Raw genomic sequence first — 18,141 nt, forward strand, 5'->3', positions numbered from 1 at the left:
TCTTTGCATCTCATTGTGGTCTTTTTGTGTTTCTTTGTGGTAATTTTGAGTCTATTCCTGGTTGGTAATATGAGTGACATTTTGCAGATGAAGGTCAGGGGGCCCCTAGAACTCTGCCCAGTAGGCCCAGTCAGTAATATCCATGTCACAACAATCCTGTTTGAATCTGTCATGTGGCCTTAAAAGACAAGTATTCAGCTGTAATTTGAAGAAGTACATTGATTGTAAGGAACAAAGTATTTACTGGGAACAAGCCTTCTCAAGTTTAGGAAAGACTCGTGGGTACCCATAGAACCCATGTTCATTTAGGTTCGAGTTCAAGAGCCCTCCTTGCCAGTTTTTCCATCGCCAAAATTTAGCCTAAATTAGGAGTGTTATTTAGCCCACTTCCCAACGAGCTATCATGCCATTGTAGGTACCAATGGATGCCTGAAGTGTGTTTTCTAAATATACTGCCAAAGAACCAAAGAAATGACCCAACATCCAAATTTTAACTGTCAGATAACGGGTGCTGTCATGTGGGATCAGGAGGGTTTGGCCTCACTAGAATTCAGTATCCAGACATGGCCTAATGTTGCTGTTTGGAGCAATGTGTTGGCTCATACGGCTGCAATTATTTAATATGTGATATTCTGGGCATGTTTGGCTTAGCTTTGATTTACTCTCAGAGGATAAATCATGTGAGGAGGTGTTAATGATTCATAAGTGGTATTGTAAATATATAATACTGCGGTAAATGGATTTAAGACTGCTCTGCATATCATAGATTAAACAACATTTGCTGTTTTTTTTCACCCCATTTAATCTTCATCCTCTTCAGGTAATACCTGTGTTCAGCACAAACAAATGAAATCAGGCTGCTAATGACTCGCTGTGCTGTGATAATGATTCTTCAAGGGGAAAGGCTGGATTTACCCATGAGTGTTGGCATTAGACCGTCACCCATATTATTGGGCAAACATAGCTGAGGTAGTATTGAACTCTGCTATTGTAATACTGAACTGAACACACAAAGAAAACTGAGAACCTATTCAATATGCATGTCATCCTGCTTCTCCCATCCCCAAAATAACCACCAAGCTGAAAAAAACAGCTGCAACTAACACTTTACACTGCGACAGGAACAAGATGTGGGGGAGGGACCAGAAACAGACCTAAGTATCGAGTGAGGAACAGATTTCTGCTTATGGATTTCCTCTTATCATATCTCGATATAGATCGTCAACAAGCACATTCATTGTTCAGTATTCACACATGTAAATGTGACAGTGTAACGACTTTTTTTTACTGTGTTTGAAGCATTATACTGTACCTGTGAGACTGTGATGCCTTGATTAGTCCCCTGTTCTAAATTAACAAATTCCCTTGGAACATAACAGGTTCAATTGGCAAGAAAAAAAAGTTCCTTCATTCAGTATCACTGCCAGTGCAATGAAGGTGCACATTTACATATCAAAGGGCGCAGCACCATGTCTAGAATTTCAAGTGTGTTCTGTTGTGATGTTGAAGAGCAGCAGCACTGACATGAGAGGAACTCGGTCTGTCCTCCTTACAAATTCCTCCGTTGATACACTTCCTTGTTGTGTCCGCAGTAACCCATAAAAAGGTGCATAACAACTGAAGCGATAATGAGACACTTCAAACGTGTAATTGAACATGCATAGGTGTGTGCAACTTGTTTTAGGACAATATATGTGTGGATATGGGTAATACTGACTCATACAGTGCTGGTTCTGAGCGCATAAGTAGGTCATCTTCGAGGAAGGGGGGGAAAAAACGCAAAATGATACACGCAGTCAGAGAATGAATGGCCGTTTTTCCTTCCTGGGAAATTTCCCCTATGGCCTCCAGATCTGATTTGATTCTCCCCAAGTCAAGCGTTGACACATTAGCACGTCTTCTCATTAACTCAGAGTTTCTCATTACCCCCTCCTGGCCCCATTTTATTCCTATTTAACAACAGATATCCCAGACATACTTGAGCCATAGTGAGTCTCAGACACATTAAAAAGGCAGTAAAGCTCTCAACATCACTGTTTTACACCCAAACCGGAATATGTAAATTAATCTGCAGGATTTGCTTGACAGTTAATCATATGCCTGTCCATGCATTGTTCCATGGGTGTCAGCGAGGCTTCTCTCTCCTCCATCTGCTGAGGAAATTAACTGCAATTTGTTCCAACGTTGTCACTCCTTTTTTGCTACTACTTAATGAGTACCTTAACTGGCAAAACCTTTCAGTCCTGATGACATACTTTATGAACGGATAAATATGTCAAATTAACTGAGTAAAGCAGTATGAGTTAAATAATTGTGCAAAATCATCTGACATAGATGTGTGATGTCTATCAGTACAGACTTTTCAGGTCATATAACATGCCCTCTGGTGGCTGTATTTGAGGAACTCAGCTCCTTGGCAAATAGAGAAAATGATCTGTTCGAGTTTGTTGATACTGTCAGCTTATTTGCGACAGCTAAGCAAGGCATCAGATCAACTGATTTTCACAGTAGTAGCACCATCTGATAAATTGTGGCTGCATGTTGATATTTAAATCATTAACTTTGGCAAGCAGTGACTACAGAAGCAGTGAAGCAGTGAAGTTAAGGAAAAAGGGATTAAAGTTTGCAGGACAGCAGGCAAACTAATGTAGAGTAAGGTTTCAAGGCCGCCATTTTATGTCTTGTAGGCTGATTTTTTACCCCCAGATGACTCGACATAGAATCTGCTAAATACCTAAAGACATTTAGATACAGCACTCTGCCCTAAAATGCAGGAACTACCAGAATGTTTTGTTCATATTTTGTCTTTCATTTGTTTTAGTGAACTTGTTCTGGAAACCTTATTTAGATTTTTTTCTAGTTCTGTGTTCATTTTATTGTCTCTGTTTGCAAGCCTTCTCTTTTGCTAGCTTTTTAAGCTAGTTAGCATTAGCAGGAGTTTAGCTGTTATTTCCTCAGCGATTGGATTTAACCAATATATGACGAAACAGAGTGGTACATGAATGAGTAAGCATTTTACCACTCCTGGTTCCCTCGTCTTGAAGTCAGTGGGTTTTTGGTTAGATGCCTGACATAAAGTCTGTGGCTAACACAAGCTTAAAGGGGTAGTGCACCCAAAAAACTTGAGCCATTATCTACTCACCCATATGCCGAGGGAGGCCCTGGTGAAGTTTTAGAGTCCTCACAACACTTACGGAGATCCAAGGGAGAAGTGGGTAGCAGCACAACTGCACACCTAATGGCTGACAGTGACCCAGATTAAAACGTCCAACACATATTTGAAACCACAAAATATCTCCATACAGCTAGTCCATAGTGATCCAAGTGTGCTGCAGCCCTGACATAAAAAAGTTGTTTGGAAAAACGTCATTTGAATTCTGTTTTTAGCCTCATAGTAGCCTGTAGCTCTGACTGCCTCTCTGTGGACCGTGCTCACGTGTGTGCGCAAGACTGGCGAAAGCATGTGAACACACATGAAGGCGGTGCCCATGTCTCACGGTCTCGCGCAAGCGGACACGTATCAGCGCAGTGTACACAGAGGCAGTCAGAGCTACAGGCTACAATGAGGCTAAAAACAGAGTTCAAATGACGTTTTTCCAAACAACTTTTTATGTCGGGGCTTCATGACACTTGGATCACTACGGACGAGCAGTATGGAGATATTTTATGGTTTCAATTATGTGTTCTTGGACATTTTAATCTGGGTCGCCATCAGCAATTAGGTGTGCAGTTGTGCTGCTACCCATTTCTCCCTCGGATCTCCGTAAGTGTTGTGAGGACTCTAAAACTTCACCAGAGCCTCCCTCGGCATATGGGTGAGTAGATAATGGCTGAATTTTCATTTTTGGGTGCACTATCCCTTTAAGAAATTGTCATGTTTTGTTCTACGACATTAAGTACAACACTAAATACTCAATTTGTGTATTTTGAAGCTGTTACGTGTCTTGAAAAAGGCAGCTGTTAACAGTTGGCTAGGTGAGACTCTAGTGACAGCCTCCGTAGTGGAAAAATAACGCCAATGTGGACGTGTGAAAAACTGCAGTTCATTCAGTGGTTACTTGAGGCTGGCTCAAAAACAGTAAACTGACTTTTAGTTGCTACCACTCTAGTTTCACTTGTCTATTTGTCCGTCTGTGACAGAGGGTGCCAGGAGCTTTATGGCAACTTCTAGAACAGTCATTCTCAACTTACAGCCCATGGGCCGCCTTCCATTTTGTAATTCACAGTGGGGATTTTTGTACTCTGAATGTAAGCAAAGTGTCAGAGTGCATAAAAACACATCAAAATGAAGTCCAGGGGGGATCTCATGGACTCTCCAACACGATTCTGGGCAAAGTCCGGAATGTTCTCAAATCCTAGTGACGCCCCTGCGTACACCTGACCTGTGCGAGGGTGCTGTGACTGGATTTGCCTCTCGGCAAAGATGAGTGAGGACAGAAAAGGTGGAAAGGTTGAAAACAAGCAATTCATTTATTATTTAAACTGATAAATAATATTATTTATTGTGTATTAACTGGCCAACAAACTCCTGTCATTTTCCAATTGTGCTATAGTTGAGTATTGCTGTTTCAGAGCCCAGAGTATAACAAACCAGTCTTAACTGAGTTTTGACCAAATATGTAATTTTGTTTTCGTAATGCTGAATTAGCCTGCCAGAAATTTAGAGTTGTAGCAAGAAAACAAAGTATGGGTATGATGCTGTAAAGTTAACTTTATGAATCACTAAAGTCTTAAAATATCTTATCAAACCAGTCACGTTTACCATTGAACTCACCTGCACCTGAATATTTGCCATGCTCAACTGTTTTAAATGTAGCACATTATTTATGCACAGTGATCTGACAAGTGTGACTTCAGGATGCCAGTTGTACTTGAGATTTGTGTCAAAATTGCTAAGTCTGTGTGAAAAGAGCATTTCCCCATCACACTCCCCAAGTCTGTGTCTTGGGCTAGCGGGGGATTACATGAAATTAGACAGTTATAAAGGGCGAGAGTTCAAGCCTCTGTCCTAACTGTGGTGATGCAGCATGTTGAGATGGAAAGCAACGCTTCTCCCCGTTCCCCAGTGAGACTCTGGCTAATGAGGCCTGGTGTACACCTCCTGCTGTGCGCCTCCCCAGCATCGCCTTCTCTCCTCCTTCTACACCTGTGCCAGTATTTCAGCTGAGCTATGCATGGCTGTCTACATGTGGTGGTGCAGGCACAATATGATGTAAAGTACAAGAGGGCCTCTTAGGTATTTATTTATTTGTATTTTATTTACTTTTCTTTTTTCAAGCTGCTTTTGAATCACATGAACTCCAAATAATGAGAATGTTAATTTCACTATTGATGCGTTTATTCCCATGTCTAAGGCTCACACTTTGAGAGGCAAAGTACATCGAGTTCCTTTTGAAGCTGATTTCTAACAATTCACAGGAACCAGCGGCGAGCTCGGTAAAATGAAATAATGATTGCTGTAAATTTCAGGCTACTTTATAGGTGTAAGTTGGCAAGAAGTCTTTTAGTTTGATTGTAGGGATCAGCATTTGAATGACACCCGCAACGAATTCCATTTTTTATACGTGACTGTTGCTTCAGGGAGCCTGGTCTTCTCAGTGTTGTCACTTCTTGAAAGAGATTGAAAGGGACAGAGTGTATTTCCTGTTGAGGGATCTTATAGCTGTGCCTAGCCAGTTGCATCTGGCGCACTGTAATCAAACCAATCATGCTGGTTGATGGTCAATGATTGCTTTCAGATTGGCTTGCCTTCACATAGCTCTCTTTTTTTTCCTTCTTTTTACGGACACCTGCTGTAGCAGCAAGACTGTGAAACCATGGAGATGGAGGAGAGACAGAGGGCTTGAGAAGCATCTGCTATCACTGTGAAATCACGATTGCACAGCCTCTGATCATTTCTAGTGGTTGGACTCTAATTAGATCGCTAATTCATGTGCATTTAATTTGGACAGATGACTGGTCATATTTCTTTTCCCATTAAAAAAAAAAAAAAAATCATCCACCACATCCACCAGTGCACCTCCCCTCTCACTTTGACTGTCTGTACAGAAGAACATTGCCCTGTGCCATTACCAGCTGTTTTCACTCGGCGTGTTTCGGAACAACATGCCAGAGAAGCCCAAGTCCTGGGGCAAGGAGATAGCATTGCTGCCTTGGTGGTTACATGTTAGTCAATTTGAAATACACAGAAAGGAATGTCTCTCATGTGACTCCAGGCCAGTAGAGCGTGACCGACTGCAAGCTCGCCAAGTATGGTCGGTCACACATGAGAGGGCAGGAGACAGGCAGAAGCACGAACACGGGTGTCACCGCTGTCGGATGTTTACACCTCAGCCGCAGACATGCCGAGGATGCAGATTCCACCCCTCGCCTTTGACTAATTGACCCTGAGCTGATATGTCAGAAGCTTGAGGAGGTAGAACATAAGAACCCCTAAGCCGTTGTTGGGAGAAGTCTTGTAAAGGGGTGTAGTTGTGCTGAACCAAGAAAGTGCAGCTTGACTTCCTCACACAGAGGTGGCAAGACCTTAACCTGGTCAGGACCTACTGTGTGTCTTACACAGGGGGCATCAATCTGTGTTGAAAAGTGGTGGGTGGGGACATAGGGGCTCAGATGGAAAAACATTTTGAAACAGTCTTCAACATACAGTATGTGATTTGAGGCGATGAAATGGGGGCATCATCGGTATGAGGTCAGAGCAGATAATCCCAGCAGGTTGGGAAATAACAGCCCTTTAAAATTGCATAGCTGGCAGCTATTAAAGGGGACCTAAGGTTTTTTTCAACCTGGGCCCTATTTTCCGATCTACTTTTGTCTAAATGAGTGATAGGATGTTCAATATTTGACATTTCTCCAGTATGAAGCTAGGGCTGACCTGCCTGCAGCCCGTGAGCGTGCGCTACATTAAATAATGGGGCACTCAGACAGCGTCAAACAACGTAAAAATTCGTCCACTAAAAGTGCATTTTTTTCACACAGATAGGCTCGGATTGTGAGTATAATTATCCAACAACATAATGGAAAGGAGAAATGAGCGTCTGTGTTTACCTTTAGCCGGATTCGGACATGTTCCTCTGTCTGTTGCGATTTTAGTATATGTGCTACCAAAGTAACACTGCTCCCTCTCTCTCCTCGTCCGCTCTTCAGTTTCAATGAGCTCTGCATCCGTGTACATCCGTGTACTCCGTGTTCAATTAAATACAGGCGGTCATCAAATTCAAATGACTCATTCAGATCCAGTTGGTCAAAATTGGTTGTTATCCCTGCTGAATCAACACATGTTGGCATGAGTTACTCCATCGTCCATGCCATCTTTTTTTGTGTCTTTTGTTTGAAGGAGTAACCTCTTTAAAAAAAATGTGCGTTTTCATGACAGTGACAATTCATTTTGCTGATTTTATATTCCCTTGGACTTTAAAGGAACAGTGTGTAAGATTTCATGAGATTTAGTGGCATCTACTGGTGAAGATTGCAGATTGCAACCAGCTGAATCTTGGTTAGCATTCCTTCTGTCGTCATTGTTAGGAGGTTTTTACCAAGAGCCAAATCATCCACAAAGGTCTCTTCCTCTCCAAAACAAACAGACCAGGTGATTTTAAGCGGTAAAATACTGAATAAAGCAGTTTCACAAAATCAGTGTCTCAGCCATTCTCGTCAAGGAGGGGCTGCTAAATACAGTGGATGACATGAAAACAGACAAAACAGGCAGTCTACAGTTTGGCTGTTCTGGGCTACTCTAGAAACATACACAACAATTCTTATTTTCTTGTGATTATGCACTAAAGAATACATCTTTATTAAATTAAATATCATTTTGTCCAATATATCCCCCTAAACCATACAAACTGAACCTTTGAAAACTTTATGTGTTGTCATGTCAACAGAGAGAGGGAAAACAAAGCAAGCAGAAAATATGTGAAGAATTTGTTAAAGTTACTGATCGGCATATTAATGCTCCTGGGTCATTTCAGAATCAGCAGGCTGAGGATTTTGTTTTTGTTTTTTAGACTTTCATTACATTTGTTTCTTGTATATTTACACTTGCATTGAATGTTTTCATATTGTGCAAACAAACCTCTCTCCACATATTCTAATTTGTTAGAAATCAGAAGCCTACAAGGAGTTTGCTTTGGTTTTTACAATAGACACATTAAGATGCATAAAAATATGAGAAGGGCTGCAATCCTCAAGAGCTGAAAAATAGAGTTGAAAAATTACAATATGAAATACAAAAAAGTTCTATAACATAACATATATGTACAAAAAGTGGTGTAAGGACGTTAGGACGGGCCCCAGTGCACACAGGCCCTAGTGAATGCATGCGTTGTCTAGACATAAATAGAGACTTGACATTGGACAACATCAGCATACATATTACCCAGTAATTATCATTGCCTTTCTGACAAAAATATTAGAGTAAGAAATAGTAAGAAATGAATCATTTAGTTGAGTAGGATTTACATTATATTTATAGATTTTATATCTTAGCATACAATTTTGTTTTAGATAGCTACTGACTATTTCAAAAAATAAAAATAAAAACAAAAATCTTTTTGAGGACTTATATAGTAGGGCTGTAGCCAACCAAAGAAAATCTTGGTCGACTGAAGTTGCACATAGCCTAATCTTCAACTGATCGATTAGTCGTGGGAAAAAAAACAAAACAAAACAAAACTGCACGTTATTTCTATTTCTGCCGTGGTGTGTCTGTGTCAGTCTGCAGTTACACCTCCAAGACACTAGTTGGCGGTGGAGGACTGTGTTAAGTGCTGTAAAGTTAGTTGATTCAAAACACACATTAAATATGGCTTAATAGTGACAATGTCAAACACAAGTACGCAAATTGGCTTCACTATTTAATCGCAGAACTGACAGATAAACACTTGTCTTTATCTGGACACATTTCCCCCACCAGTACAACATGCTAACGTTATTAGCACAAGTCTATGGCATTTTACATTGTATAAACTAGCCTAGCGTCTAGCGATCTTTTGCACTTCTCATATAAAACCAGGGACAACAGCAACACTTAACAAAGGTAACAGCACATAATTTGGCTCCATTACAACTCACAAGATTCACGAGCAAAACAACTGTCCTGTACTAAACACGTTTTCCAAACAAATACAACATGGCAACGTTATTAGCGCCAGCCTATGCCATTTTACATTGTATAAATTAGCCTAGCGACAAGCGGAGATTCATATGGAGCCAGGATAAATCCCGAAGTATAAATCCCTGAAGGATAAATCACACACACAACTTAAAATGCTATTTTCGTGGAGGCTTTACTGTCTTCACAATTTATTGTTTCTTATTTGTGAAATACAAGTAAATACAAGCTTCATTTCCACTGAGGGAAACGGTGTCAGCTTTCTGTCAAGGGGGTGTTTTGAAAACACCCCATTTTCACAGGTAACTTAGCCTGTCCCCCCCGCCGCAGGAAATAATGGATTAATCCTGGAAAGCTGTTGATGTAGCACTTTGCTCCTTATGAAAGTAACACGGAGATTATTCAACCAATGTGAATTTGGTCAGACGAGAGCATAGCGACCAAATACTCGACCAGTCAACCAAGAGACTACAGCCCTCTTATATAGCAAATGACACCTTTTTAAAATAAATAATAATAATAATTTTGATAATTTATCTTTAAACAGAGAAATACTTCCAAGGTGGCAATCTGAATCACTTTCAAGGGCCTGCTCTCTCTACAAGCCCCTCCACCCCAGGAGCCCCAGTGCACTGTCTATATTCCCCTGTGTACAATATAGCTGTGTCAGAATAAGCATAAGCTAATTAACATTTCCTGGTGCAAGAACATTTCTTTTATTCTATTTTTTTTTTTTTTTTGTTACATATTTTGGGTTTATGAAGTGATGGAGACAAAATTGTCCATTTCAAAAAGTAGTGGGGACATGTCTCCTGCATCCTCAGTGTAAATTACACCTATGGCTCACATGAAATTCTGCAGGTACCACCCTACGACTGACTGTCATTCAAGCTGTCATTTAAACAGCAAAAATATGTGTAACCAGAACCTATGATGTCTTAACTGTTTGTTTACTGGTTTGGTTCTGCTTTTCAGGTGGGTGAGAACAGCACTGTTTGCATGTATTTTGAGTGACAACATAAACATTGGAAATCACCCAAATACTGTAATGTACTGGATATGAGGAGGCTGATGTTGACATCTGATAGCAGTTACACATTCTTGAAAACACTGCACTAACAAAAATACACTGAGGGCAAACTTGCCATCAACACTGATGCTCATATACAGTTACTGCATGTCTTCAATTGCCCTCTGAATACTATAGAGACAGCAGAAGTGCTGACATGTGCTGTACCATGACACCATTATAATTTCAAAATTTACTGTTGCTGTAAAAGTAACTTTTACTCTCTCTCTCTGTTGTTGTTTTTTTGCTGTAGCCCTTGGACTATGAAACCAAGAAGGCATACACCTTTAAGGTAGATGCCTCCAATGCTCATCTGGATCCACGATTTCAAAGCTTTGGGGCCTTCAAAGACACAGCAACGGTGAAGATTAACGTTTTGGATGTGGATGAGCCCCCGGTGTTCAATAAGCCCTCCTATGTGATGGATGTGTACGAGGACACACCCGCGGGCACCATCATCGGAGCGGTGACGGCACAGGATTTAGATGCCAGCAGCAGCCCAGTCAGGTAAAGTTAAACTCTCCTGTCTTTAACAATGTACACTTTACATTTTAGTACATTGTGTTGTACTTATATCAAAATGCATTCATCAGAGTTGACCAAAGTGGCTGCAAATCTTGCATGAAACTATCAAACTGAAAACCAGAAACATCTACACTGAACCACCTTGCTCCACTTTGGCTAAAACGCCATATTAGTGTGGCTAATTGTTTTTCTACAGGTTACTCATGATATATGTAGATCATGTTTTTGTGGTGAATACCGAACAATTCACGTTTTATTCATAACATTCACGTTCAAATTCTAAATCAGCATTTGAATGCCGCACAGTTGTTTTTTTTCTCTTGCATATCTATTCATTCAATTTAAACCCAATATTTCTGCACAGTTGCAGATAATTACGCTTTGTTAATAACGTTAGTATTCAGGGTTCCAGGTTCAGATCCACTGGCTGGCTGGGGCCCCTCTGTATGGAGTTTGCATGTTCCCCTGTGTCAGTGTGGGTTTTCTCTGGGGACTCCAGCTTCCTCCCACAAACAAACAGACATGCACGTTAAGTTAATTGGTAACTCCGAACTGCCCGTAGGTGTGAATGTAAGTGTGAATGGTTGTCTGTCTCTATGTGTCAGCCCTGTGATAGTCTGGCAACCTGTCCAGGTTATACCCTCTCGCCCAATGACAGCTGGGATAGGCTCCAGCACATTCACGACATGGTACCAGTATAAACAGTTATTGAAAATGAATAAATGAATGAATGAATAAATTATTATACTGCTTGTAGAATTAGACTCCAGTGGTGGCGTATGGACTATGATCCAAACATTTCCATTAACTACAGAGAGCTGAGTCAGAGTTGAAATGTATTTAAAAAAGAGACGTAATAGACGTAATTTCCATAATGTTTTTATCCAACAAAATGTTCTGCTATGATCCATATTTTTGGTGTTTAGCCTTTCAAAAACAACATTTTACACTGCAATCAAAAAACTGCTTGCTCTCCCACTTGCCGCACACAAAGACAGGCATGCACCCATGTTAATAGGGCAGTCTAGCAGCAATCTTACAGCACCATAATTAAAAAGTTGTGATTTAATTACAAAAACAACTAAAAAAAACCTAACCAATTAATTTACATATTCAAATTGAAGATTTTGTTAGAGGATTTTTATATATTTATAAAAAAAACAAAAAAAAAACAGAAGCTTTGAGTGTGAAAAACCAACCAACTAACTAAACAAACAAACAAACAAACAAACAAAAAAAGATAAATAAGAAAAAAAAACCCACACACATTTGGTACAGTCCTGACAAACAGTCAAAATCCCAATCTTCATAGAGCTTAATAAACTCAAGGGGCATCAGATTGCTTAAAGTGCAGCATAGAGTTTATTTGTGAATATTATAAAGTCAAATTCTTTTGGTTAAAAATTAGATATTTCATCTGATAAAACGTCACTGTAGATAGCAGTCAAAAGATAAAAGGCAGAGTAAAGGAAGACCGTCAGTGTGACTGACAGTTTAAAGAAGTGTTATGTATATTATTCAAAAGGACTGGATCTTACTCTGACGTAAATACTTATAGAGAATGAAGTAGGCTTGGCTCTGGCTGCACATCTTCATCTTGAGAGGCTTTACTATCGAACCAAATATCCCTCGTTACTCCCTGGGGGATAAAAGAGCTATAGGAGGGAGAAGTACTGTGATACTGCAGCCAGTGATTGAAGGTTTTAGAGCTCTAATCCATTTATCAATGTCTCCGGTCTCCATTCATCAATGTCATCACAGCTTTAATCTTGAGAGTATTGTCAGCTTTACTCATCAGAGGACTAATCAATCTATGTAGAACATTTGACATTGTCATGTAAACTTCTGCTGGCAGCATCTCTGGGCAGCTCAGGACGTGTTGGAGAAGTTATGCAACACGGGCAATTTAATAACTTTATTAGTGGCCCCGTGTTTGCATATCTGAAGCTGACATCTGCACTCTTAAAATGAGACTGATATCTGACCTGTCATTTTTAGAGTGCAGATATTATCTTGCATAATTTGATAATGACTGATCAGACTATATTGAAATTTCACTTTCAATTAATTCAGCTGCTGTTTTTGCAGCTGGACAGTTTAATTTCACTTAAGTTCAGTGTCTGTGACATTAGAATATTGTATGCGCAGTCGATGCAGTTTGCAGTAAGGAAAAAATATTAACATTTTGCTATGTAACTCATAGTTAAGAACAAACTTCACAGCCTCAACTTTTGCAAACTGACATCTTAGAATAAATGCTTAATTTCAGCTGACGTCCCTAAAACCGCAGCTCTTCAGGCTAAAAAGTGAGTTAGTTTCAAAGGGAATTATGCTGTCATCTCTAAACCAGTCAGGCAGTTTTATTGTTGCATCTTTACCTGTTGGAGGCACAGTTTCAGAACACCTGTTTCAATGAGATTAAACATTTAAGAACAAATTTGACCACCTTCTTTTGTCCATTTTAAGGAAGCATGCATATATATACTGTGAAGGTTATCCCCCTTAGGCTTAAAATATTCAAGCAATTTCCTTGCAGATTATATAATTGGCTGTCACTTTAAAAAGTTTTTCCTTAACAGGGTGTCCAACTGTTTCCACGCAGTTGGATGCATTCCTCTGAAGCTACAGTAAGATGGGATATGTTTTTGTGGAGATTTATTTTGTAGATGGGGGATGATTAACATAACTTAATTAATGCTAATTATTCATATTCTACAGTTGTCCTTATTTTACATAACACTGTGCACATTGCCTGTTAGTGTTGCTGGAAAGTGAGGTGGATGTATTATGTTTTTATGAAGAGTTCATTGGTACAACTTTCATAATTAAAATAGACCAAGTTGCACAGAGGAAGCTGTCCCCGTGCTTTTATCTTTACCCACATCCTGCATTAGCTATACCGCAGTAATTACTAAATCCAAAATTTGCACATAACACATTGGAAACATTGTTCAGTAACAATGAATGCAATCTTAATTTAACATGACAGCTAATAAGAACAGAAGCAGAACTTTGGGTATCAATATAGCCCCACCGAAGTAGAGAAATATGAATATTAATGCAAACTCGTTTCTGTTGTTTTAATTTATACATTAAAAAAAGCGTTTCTTATGTTTCGATAGTTTTTCATTTAACTCAAACATTAATTCTGCTCAAACAAAATTCTTAGCCTAACAAAATGTCCCCAGGGTCTTAAGTAATTTTACAAGGCAGTGTACTGTAGAGCATTGGTCTCTCCTTGGCAATTATCAGGTGGGATATTCAAACATCACTGCTTGGTTTCTTAGATGTGATATGCTTTGCTTGGTTCCTGATTTATACTCAGGGCAAGTCTTTTTCTTTCTCAATCTTTCTGTCTTGCTGTGCACCCGCACACACACACAAAACTTGAGTGGCTGGTAACAATAGACTGTCATTGGCAAAGACAAAAGGAGTGCATTCTTAAAAATGCATGAGAACCCCTTTGTTTTTAAACTCTATTACAGGAGCTACTTTTGCTCAGGCACATTGCTTTGTAGTAATGGTTCTTCGAAGATGTATCGCTTAGGCAACACAGATCGCAGAAATACCTGTTGCATGGGTAGAAGTTGTTTTATTATGAATATTTTATCCCGGAGAAAACAAAAAAATGGAAGAAGTAGAGATTTGTACAACAGAAAGCTTATGCCCTCTATTCTGTCTATCTCCACTCTGTCTCCAGCACTTTAAATATTCATCAATACCACAACTGACATTGTTCATTTGTGAGCCTTCAGAGAGCAGCCTTGCATTCTTCACTTCAAAACAATAGAGCCAATGACCCATCATGCATAGGGAATCATGCTTTTAGACTTTAGTCTCAACTGATTCTGCTATTTAGCAGTATAGAGCAGCGTTATCTCTGGCTGGGGAAACAAAAGGGCATCATGAATACTGCATTGTTGGCCAATTCTAAAGAGCTTCCTCAAGTGTGAATGAGTTTTAAAGACTGAACTTTTGGCCTCTCTAAAAAGGTAGTATCACAAATCACACTGAAGAGCCACGTTGGACGTTGACTCTAAAGGGTTGACTGCAGCAAAAGTGTAAACTCTAAAAATCAATAACTGTGGAATTGTGCCTTTACTTTTTATGTATCCGCAAGGGCGACAGCTGTGGCCGGAGGCATTATGTTTTCAGGTTGTAGGTCCTTCTGTCCCATTCTCAAAAACATAATATCTCAAGAACGCTTTCAGGGAATTTCTTCAGATTTGGTACAAATATCTACCTTGACTCAAGGATGAACTGATTAGATTTTGGTGTTCAAGGATTAAGGTCACTGTGACCTTGTGTCTGTCCCATTCTCGTGAATGGGATATCTCAGGAACACCTGAGGGAGTTGCTTCAAACTTGGCACAAACATCCACTTGGAGTTAATGATAAACTGATTAGATATTGGTGGTCAAAGGTTAAGGTCACTGTGACCTTGTGTCTGTCCCATTCTCGTGAATGGGATATTTCAGGAACACCTGAGGGAGTTGCTTCAAACTTGGCACAAACATCCACTTGGAGTTAATGATAAACTGATTAGATATTGGTGGTCAAAGGTTAAGGTCACTGTGACCTTATGTCTGTCCCATTCTCGTGAATGGGATATTTCAGGAACACCTGAGGGAGTTGCTTCAAACTTGGCACAAACATCCACTTGGAGTTAATGATAAACTGATTAGATATTGGTGGTCAAAGGTTAAGGTCACTGTGACTGGTGAACATGTTATCTCAGGGACACCTGAGAGCTTCTTCAAATTTGGCATAAGTGCCCACTTGGACTCAATGATAGACTGATTAGATTCTATTGGTCAAAGGTCAAGGTCACTTGGGACTCAACAGTGAATTGATTAGATGTTGGTAGTCAAAGGTCTAGGTCACTGTGACCTCTACAAACAGATATCTGCATATGTATGCAGGGTCTGTGGGCAACGGGACAAAATGTTGGTATTGGAGATTTTCTGATTTCCATTTGACGTCCAAGTAGCATTGACCAATCATGTTTGAATGGCAGGTAAATAATCCATTTGGAGACAGACCACATCGGCCAAAATGCAATCTCGCAAGTTAGCTGATTTTTTGATTTATCTGCAGTCACATACAGATATGTATTAAAAGAGATCAGCCAAAATCACTGGTGCACAGAAGAGGAGGTCTTGGCCCGGATATCTGCCGGCCCTTGCCCCCAGAGGCTTATCGTTGTCAGACAATAGTCATTGGGTTCTGAGATTGAGGTCGCTGTGACCTCACATCCGTCCCATTTTCGTAAACACGATACCTCAGGAAAGCCTGGAGGGAATTACATTACATCTGACACAAATGTCCTTTTAGAATCAGAATGAACTGATTCGATTTTGGTGACCTCACAAAACATGTTTTTGGCCATAACTCAAGAATTCATACACTAACTCTGACAAAATTTCACACAAATTTCTCATAGAATAAAATAATGAAGTGATGACATTTTATTTCCAAAAGGTCATAATATTTTGTAAAACATTTTCTGGTCATTATGTACTGCCATAATTCAGGAGCACAAGGGGAGACATTTGGTGAAGATCTGTGTAAAGCATAAACATCTTAGAATTTGTAGCTTCTTTGTAGCATCATCCATGCTTTAATCATTGTGTACTGTCATGGCTACATATGAGCCTGGACAGAAATGGATGTAAACTCCAACTTGATTGGTTGGTGGAGGCATACAACTGTGAGGCAGTATTTCTAGTTCTTAATTCACCTTGTGTATTGCGTAATCTTCCCTGGACTGAATTAGCATTACAACAGTTCAAAGTGGGAGATAACACTGTAATTAATTTTCATATCTGCAGTTCTCAGTACTGAGTTGAGCTTAAGTAGACTTTTTAGATCTGTGATTCCTTTCTTACAGCTGTTGATGAGCTCTATTCTCCTTAAAGATAGCTCACAGATTGAACCAATTACAAGTAAAACATTTTTGATGTTTTCTATCTCAGATGAATACAAAAAAAATGTGGTTTCTGAAACATTTTGCCATTTTTACTTTTACAGATTGCAAGTGCAATGTTTTCTTGCTCAAGGAAATTTTAAACATTCATACACTGTGATTTAATTTAATGTAACAGTCTGGCTACGAGGCGGTTGGTTTGTCTAACTGCTGGGCCACACTGACAGTGAAACGTATGCCTCAGCATCAGCTTGACTCCAATAACACCACCCCGAGAAAGCAGTTTTGCCCCGAGGAAACATTGTGAACCATTGGTCTTTTGAACTCTTGATGGGAGTTTGGCTGTAATATTTATCAAAGAGACTCACACTAAACTATTTGGACACGATCGTGTTCACTTCAGGGCTGCGCGCCACACAGATTTAAAAAGAGGACGTGGACAAATCAAAATTGAAACAGATAATTTGATGGAACCAAAGCTTGAGAAGAAAATCAACTGAAATAGTTTTGTTACCATTCAGTAAAAGGCTTGCGGGTTTGAATGTATGCTAGGCCTCTTTCTATTAATGACTCAAGTCCAGTTTGAGGCTGTATAGCGAAAAAAAAACAAGAATTTTAATGAGAAATACCCTTTTAAGATCAAATAGCTTGCCATGAGAAAGAAAAGTCAGAATGGTGGCATAGGGAGGCTGTCCTTCATGTAGAAAGTCCAGGCTCAAGCCCATGAGAAATTAAGCATCTGTGCTATGGAAGAGCTCACGAGCAAGGCAGAGAACCCGCAACCTCTGACCTACTTGTGGCAAGGAATAAAATACAGCAACATTTTTTTTTCTCGTATGGGAACTCCACAGACGATCACAAAATTATTAATGAAAAATAGCCTTTAAAGATCAAATAGCATGGCATGATGAATGGCGCTGTCAGTGGCATGCAGTTTGGTTTCAGATCTCTTTTGTTTTTCATAGTTTGCATTCAGAGTGAGACCAGAGTTTTCAGAGAGGACGTTGTACCCTCTGTTCTCACACACCAAACCAACGTTTTATGCCTTTGTTATACATCGACTGGGCCAGATTGATACGGTTTCATCGGTGCCTAAAATTCATTTACGTTCCCAAGAAAACCGTTTGCTCAGCATGGCCAAAGTACATGTGCCCCATTATAAGACTGGAATGTATATGCGATCCTCAGCACATTTTCTGGAAATGACCATTCAGAATGAGTAATGAAGGCTACGCCAACATTATATTACACCTAACTCATATACATGAGCCCAGAGGGAAAATCAGTGTGGTTTAATTCTCTGGTTTATGCTGGAAATGGATGCCATTAAACAAACATTTTCTTTCAGGTATTCCATTGACTGGAAGACTGACTTGGACAGCTACTTTGACATTGATCCAGTGGAGGGAACGATTTCCACAAACGAACTCCTCGACAGAGAGAGCATCGCCCAGCACAATATCTCCATCGTGGCGACCAAACTTAGTAAGTATGACGACAAGATCGATT

At 39.8% G+C, this 18,141-nt stretch overlaps 1 protein-coding gene across 2 annotated transcripts in view; it reads left to right on the plus strand.

Moving 5' to 3' along the window:
• LOC125882063 (cadherin-12-like) overlaps positions 1-18,141 on the plus strand; it is a 146,623-nt gene that overhangs the window by 110,183 nt on the left and 18,299 nt on the right. Inside the window, exons 1-3 of one of the 2 annotated variants that reach the window (XM_049565701.1) lie at positions 8,982-9,037; positions 10,435-10,688; positions 17,981-18,117. In XM_049565701.1, the coding sequence (XP_049421658.1) occupies positions 10,603-10,688; positions 17,981-18,117 (223 nt within the window). In that variant the 5' untranslated portion in view covers positions 8,982-9,037; positions 10,435-10,602. Of the gene's footprint in view, positions 1-8,981; positions 9,038-10,434; positions 10,689-17,980; positions 18,118-18,141 lie in introns of those variants that run through there. The other variant, XM_049565700.1, reaches the window with a different exon arrangement.

This window comes from Epinephelus fuscoguttatus, linkage group LG21 (assembly GCF_011397635.1).
Source record: "Epinephelus fuscoguttatus linkage group LG21, E.fuscoguttatus.final_Chr_v1".
Classification (NCBI taxonomy): Eukaryota; Metazoa; Chordata; class Actinopteri; order Perciformes; family Serranidae; genus Epinephelus; species Epinephelus fuscoguttatus.